Below are 7,458 nucleotides of genomic sequence, written 5' to 3'. Positions count from 1 at the left end.
ATGAGGCTCATCAAACTTAAGTGTGCTCTAATTCTAAGGATTATACGAGAATAGAGTAAGGATATTTACAACTACTCTATGTTGTGTGTGTGGGAATGTTGTAAGACAAACCATTAAGGATGTGTATTATTGCCATATTAAGATCACCAAAATTGGAATAGAAGAAAGGCGAGAATTGCCCCTATGCAACAAGGAAGGCTTGTCCTCCTTTCGTCGGCCATCGTAGAAGCATAGCCACCATCTAAAACATGTGGATCAACTTGCTCAATATAATAGTGAAGGGATGTCATAATATATCATTTCTTGCTATCATACATGAGTTGATATATCCCAGAATACAATGCTTGCGATTTTACAAAAGGTGACATGTCCTCATGATGGTTAGTTATTAGGGTGTCTAGAAGGCAACATATCCACAACGCCTCTAGAGCACCTGGTGAGAGCCCAAGGAGAGAGTGCAATAACTCCTCGTCGTAGGAGATGGGTACCCAACATACATATGTGACAACCGAACGCGTTGATCTCGAAGAGAGGAAACATCAATGCAAGCACAGGTGTGAAAGTTGCACACAATGCACAACGCGCACACAACGGAGAAAGAGACACATACAATATTTATATACATACATATATGTGGGTGACACTTGCACACACAAACAAGTATGTATACCAATCGAAAACTCTCTCTCTCTCTCTCTCTCTCTCTCTCTCTCTCTCTCTTCCATTGGTCACAAATTTGAGAAATTTCTCCTCCCCACCCCTGCTCCTAAGGAAAAGAGAAGGAAAAAGGAAATGAAGGAAGAAAAGCCTGCTTTTTTGTGAAAGGACAAACCCTTTTCTTTTCTTTTACTTGTCTTCTTCTTCCTCTTCCTCTTCGGATCGCCATCTCCTTTTCACACCTGGGCGCCTGCCCATATCGTTTCTGTTCTCTCCTTTCTTTCAGCATAATATAATTCTTCTAATTCTTATTCATCCATTACTCTCATACGCGATCCATTATTCATTCACCCATTTTTCTCACTACTCCTTTTCGTTCACTCATTTCGTCTCTCAATTTCAATCCGCCAAATCCACCGTTGCCCTACTATTATCTCGTACCACTAATTCACCTCTAAATTTGTCGCCCAAAGTCATCTCAGAATCCTTGGATTTCACTGTATTCATACCTAAGACTACCTTCCACTTCCAATTTAAATGTTGAATCGCCCCAATTATGCTGTCTAGCGACAGAAGTTGGGCAATCGAAATCTTCCAACTCACACAAATTTGTGTCCAATTGATTCCTATTTCAACCAATTTGATCACCTAATCCCATCATTTAAATATCCAATCCAACTGCTCACTTCAATTAAAATCCATCCAATCTATCACTAATCGATCGTCCAAAAGACAGATACTCCGATCTGTTAATCCATCCAAGTGTCTAAGATTCTCTCAATTATTGGCTTAGCTCATTAGTCGGGGGGCGCTAATTCAAATCTCCATTGGCGCACCGATGAGCTCTGACTACAGTATTCCGTTGGGCATCCAGCATCACCACCATATGTCGGGCCTCTTTGTCCCGGGCTCCAATTGCCCACAATTTGGTGGCGGCACAGGTACAAATAACAGTGTATGATTAGGGTTAGAAGAGCATAGTATCAAATACTAAGGCTGCAATGATTATTAGGGTTAGCATCCTAGTATATGTAGTTGTATGTTGTTCTCGCTCATGTTTTTGGGAGAAATGGCCAAGTTTTCCAATTGACTCTCAAGTTTCGTGGTGTATTGACAAGATGTGACTCTATGTGAGGGTCCAAGTTTCCTTGGAGTCATGTTTTCCAATTGCTAGGGATGGTTCCCAATTCATTGTCCGAGTTTCGTAGTTTTCTATTTACTACTACGATTGCTCGGGAAATAACAGTCTTGGTGTGTATATAAGCGTAGTATTGGTGTTGGGTGGGAATTAGTTGTGTGTTTAGTCACCAAAATTCCTATAGTGCTTGAGAAAGGTTTCTTCACGCGTCCATGAACCGGTTCTCTAAGTGCTTCGGGGAAGCTTTCCATCATCATTGTATGGTGTCATCTTGGTGTCAGTACATATTGTGCGTACTATGTTGTGTTGATATGTCTTGTTGCCAATGAATGGGTCACTTGTTGTTGGCCTTGTCGAATAACCGAGCTCCTTAGGATACGAGATGGAGTTTCCTAGTGGTTTGGAAATTTTCAGTTATTACAAGACATTTGAACTTACCGATGTTTGTTTCGTAGAAATTCCTTCACTTATAGATGAACTTATAGGAAATCATCATAGAGTAGCAGAGGAAATTTAGTTGAAGGTTGAGCATTTATTTGCCAAATGTCCACGTAGAATTGGTTATTATTATTGTGTTTCCAAATGGATCCTCTTCATGCATGAAATAATAGAAAATGAAATTTAACAATTGATGAACGTAGACAATTTTAGTTAAATTTCCTTCTTTCAAGCTTCCCAAATGAATAGCAATCACATCTCAATACAAGACTCTCACTTTAAACATTCACTTCTTGGTTTTGTATATTTTTTATATTAGTTCCATGTTTGAATTGTTTTCCTGCACTCTTTTTATCATATTTTTGCAATTCTACATAGTGGTGATTGAAACTCGGGATTCGCGATCTGGTTCTACTTGAATAGGAAATTTAACAAAATTTTGAAATTTTTCAGTTTTGTAAATATTTTGAACATGAAAGCTTGTTGGACCAATGTTTTAGTGAATAAATTACACCATGTCAAGAGGGATTCAGTAGTATAATCTAATCATCGAAATATTCTTATTGTTTCATATGAAACTTTTGTTTATATTTTATCCATTTTGATGCATGCAATAATACTAAATTATACTAAACATCTAGTAGGAATTTTATATATTTCCCTTTATAAATATTTCCAATCATGATAGTTCAAAAAGTCATTCCAATGTCTAATGCATAATGCAACTTTTTTCATTGCTACTCATTCACAAAATTTGCTCAAGTTCTCACCGTTGAACATTTCGGAAATTTTCTCCACAATTTGGATTAGCTTTCCTTCTTATAAATGAATTTTTAGAAGAAAATCACACAAACTTCGTAGGAATTTTTCATACAATCTCTATATCTTTCATGAATGTTATGTTTCCAAAGTCATTTTCATAATCAATCCGTATTTTATTTCAATAGGACTATATTCCTGAACACTAGAGATCTCACCTTGATTTCAACCTATCTCTAGATATCATTGAGTTCTGAAAGTAATGTTGATGAAGTTCAATGTTCTGTGGGGTATCATTGAGAGCTTTGGTGCATCACCCAGCCTTAATAAAGTGAACCTGACTTGGGTCATGCCCAATCTTAGAAATATTTGAATTGGGTGGTTATGCATTATATCACCAAGATTTTTAGTGAAATTGTGCAAATTAGGGTTAATATTGAGGAAACCTTGATTGTTGATAATATACATGTACATAACTGAATAGAGTGTTTATTATAAATGAGCATAATAGTGTGTGTGTGTGTGCAAAAGAGAGAGAGTGTGTGAAAGGGTGAGATTCACAATATGCTCATAGTTTAACATTTGTATTGTGTACACTTACATCTAGATGGTAACATGGACTTTCGAGAGGCATATGTTCATGGAAACGAGGAGAGGCCAATGAAGAGAGCCAACTTAATGTACATGAGCAACGATACTCACACAAGGGGCATCAATGAAGCAACACATACAGAGACCAACATTGGCAAAACAGAAGTAAATTACATGGACCAAGATGATTACATCTTTAATGAGAGTGCCATTGTGGGTGTAGATGGTCAAAAGTTGATGAAGGGAGTACGACGCCTTGGATATGAACAAGTGAAGGCACTAGAGAAGGCATTTGAGGGGGACAATAGGCTAGAACCAGAGAGGAAAGTGAAGTTAGCCTCCGAATTGAGTTTACAACCTAGGCAAGTGGCAATATGGTTCCAAAATAGAAGGGCTCGATGGAAAACTAAACAACTTGAGAAGGACTACTCCATGTTGAAGTCCAACTTTGATGCCCTCAAAGCAGAAAGAGATATTCTACTTCAAGAAAAACAAGAACTACAAGACCAGGTCACTCTTTAACCCTTAGTTCTATTTCACCAAATGTCCTTTATTGTGCCACAACGTTTTTGTAAGCATACTTCTTACTTGTGCCCACCTATTTTCCTATTTGTTAGGACGACCTTGCTCATTTAGGGGTTGAATCTATGACTTTCTTGAATCTATCTAGTAGTGTTTACCAATTGACCACCCCTCTCTGCTTTCTCACAAATAGATCTTTCTCTTTCTATCTCTCTCTCTATCACAAACACACACAAAAAATGCAAGGTGGTCATTGAATAGAAAAAGTCTTATCCATGCCATAAAAATAGGTGACGCCAAAGAAAAACTTTTGCTCACAATCAATGCTAAAGACCTAAGGGGAGGTTGTTGTTATGTCGTTGATCCTTAATGACCCCCCCACTAACGTTAGCTAATGTGGAGAAGCCAAACATCATAGAAAGTTTCCAGGCTAGAATTGTTCAACTGTAATTGTACTTTAAATGAAGACCAAACTTCTATTTCTTTGAAACTTTTTGTCTATGACCCCCAATTTTCTCTTTATATTTTTCGTATTAATATAAAGAAACAATTCACATAAAGTAATGAATTCTACTTTGGAGAAGACCAAATTATTGATATTGTGGAGAAAAGTTTCTATTGCTAAAAGGTATTTAACCTTTAATATGTGGACATAGATACTCCCACAAATCTCTTTGAGCACTCTTTCACATTTTATAGTGGAGCCCACATTCATGTTGTGCTTTTTCCCTACTATCATTCTTTATTATCTTTTGTGCATTAACTTCTACTCGACCTACCTTAAGTTAGTCAACTACAAGTTTCTAACCTTTTGCATATGCATATGTAGATTGAATGGAATGGTTAACGTCATGCTGAAATCAACGGCTATTTTCATAATATCTTTAATGATTTTAGTTTGTTGAGAAATCATTGATGTTTGTTGTCTAAACCATTAGAATGGGTGGGTCAGCACACTAGATATAAATTAGCATGCTTCCTTCCCCTTCATGAACTAAGTTGTTTATCATAGAGACGATCAAACAATCTCTTCATCTATAAAGGTCAATGTTTCTTTTGTCTTTAAATTTGTATCCACCAATGGACCACCACCATAAATATGCACATGTATCTTCATCATCTTCATTTATCCATTCCACAAAAGACATACTTAGGTACTACTTGGTTAGGGAATATGGCCACTTATGATCATTTAAGATATCATCAATTATTGTAAATCACTATTATGTCCTAAGGTGGCAAATAATAATGAGCAATTAATAGTCACAAAATGTATTTTGTGAAGAGTTTGCATATATTTATGTGCATGTGCTATGCTTGTTGTTTATATCTATATGTGTGTGTGCACTACCGTACACATACATACATGCATACATATACAAACACATATAAGAGATTAGGCACACATACATGCACATATACGGTATACCCATACCCATACCCACATGCATACATACTCACACCCACATCTAAACGCATACACATATGCATACATAACTTGACTATTTGATTGTGTACGTCATATTCATAATTGGTTTGTAAAGTTATTGACATGCAATATGAATATGCATGTGATTGTTTTCTATGGTCCAAAATCTAACTACATCAATAACGTTTTGTTGGCGTGCACATTCCATTTTGTATTATATTCTTCATCACCCTTGAGTGTCCATTGCATAACGTGTCCTTAACAATTTTGGGATAGCTTATTTGGCAACCTCCCAACTTTCCCATAATATTTGGCTTGATAATTTGTTTGTCGTAATTGATGATGTCCATTAGAAACTTGTCGACACTTGTATATAATTCTGTGCAATGTAAACTACACATGAACATTCATAGGTGCATTTGAGAAAAGAAAATACTCTTCTCATGGTAATGTTTTGAACTCAATACATTTGATCATTGGGAGAAAGACATTGATGAATGCATAAATTTAAATGATTATGAAGAGAAAACAAAATAAATATGTTTGTTTTATCTTTGTAGCTTGCAAGATTGAAAGGAGGAGTTAGGGAAAGCAAAGTAACAAATCCACCTGGAGAACATGATTCAATTACATTAGCTTCTTGTTCCAATGTCCGCAACCAAGACACTGTAATAGAGAATGATCAAAACATAGAAATTAGGGCTTTCCATCCAAAGAAACAAGACAATGACAGTATTACAACTTCAGAAGGTAGTGAAAGCAATGGTGTAATTGATGAACCAAGCTCCGTATTACAAGTTGAAGAATCAACAAAAAATTTGGCAGATGAAAATGACTTTAATAATAACCATTGGAGACTTGCACCACATCAACATGCCCACAAATCCAATATAAAAAATGAACAACCTTGGGAAAACACAGAAGAAAATGCTGGCTCCTTCAATATCTCAATTGATTGGTATTGGTAACAACATGGACTCTTGTTCAAGAGACACTCTTTTGTGTATTAAAATGTCTTCAGAGTCCTAATATAATACATGTCATTGGTTAATTCTTCTAAGATTGAGGAAGACTTCTACAAGCAGACTAAGAGGAATCTTCTTTTTAACCAGACAAGCTTGTAAGTAAATGCAACACCATTGAAACTTAAATTATTTTCTTTTATATGTGAGGTACAACAAGGTTCAAAGGAAACTTGGAAATGTATTATTTGAAAAAACATCAATTACTTATTGATGTTAATAATTATAAGTGCTTGACTTCACATATCCACTTTAGCACAAAACTAGATTTGACCATAACACTTCTCTTCTTGAAAGGTACCAAGGTCTTTCCTATTTCCACCTTGTGGTAACATTGGATCATACACCACAACCAAACTTAATAAAGGTCTAGTTGCCCTATTTACCAGAAATGGTGTCAAAAGGTAGTATCAAGCATCTCCAATCGAAACAAGAAGTGGTTGCTTTTTTACTTGAAAGGTTGTTGTACCAAAGGTATCCCTCATTGAGCATGCGGACAAGGATTACCAAGAAACCCTATTTGAAAGTAGCATGGACACATAAGTGGACGAAGAAAAGAATGACGCCCAATTATACTGTAAAATAATGGTACTTCACAAGAATGTTTGACAACATGTTTTTATTAAATACTACTACCCAAAAGTATGAACGATAGATCCATATGGTTGCATCATATATGATAAGTGAAGGAAACAAACATATATTTCCTAAATATAGGCATTGTTAGATTTTATGATTGTTCTCGTGTCATGATACTACTAAGAGAGGATTGTAAGGTTGTGTAAATGTGAATATTGTGAGGGTACTTGGTTGTGAAGTCTCTCTTTCTCATTTTTCTAGGCACCAAATGCAATACACAAATTACATATGCAATGAATATGCTCCTAAATTACACAAATTAC

General features: G+C 35.9%; 1 protein-coding gene across 1 annotated transcript; it reads left to right on the top strand.

Moving 5' to 3' along the window:
• Nucleotides 1-1,420: 1,420 nt before the first annotated feature.
• LOC147866321 (uncharacterized) lies at nt 1,421-6,802 on the top strand. Its single transcript, XM_087316689.1, has 3 exons — nt 1,421-1,598; nt 3,600-4,093; nt 6,095-6,802. Exons 1-3 carry the CDS (start codon nt 1,496-1,498, stop codon nt 6,500-6,502), a joined length of 1,005 nt encoding a protein of 334 aa, XP_087172815.1. The 5' UTR covers nt 1,421-1,495; the 3' UTR covers nt 6,503-6,802.
• The last annotated feature ends 656 nt before the right edge of the window (nt 6,803-7,458 follow it).

Source organism: Azolla caroliniana, unplaced genomic scaffold (genome assembly GCF_043228905.1).
Source record: "Azolla caroliniana isolate FFs.n. ecotype wild unplaced genomic scaffold, voAzoCaro1.0.p SCAF_3, whole genome shotgun sequence".
Lineage (NCBI taxonomy): Eukaryota > Viridiplantae > Streptophyta > Polypodiopsida > Salviniales > Salviniaceae > Azolla > Azolla caroliniana.
The sequence above is the reverse complement of the archived record's forward strand: the minus strand, read 5'-3'. Positions and strand labels throughout refer to the sequence as shown.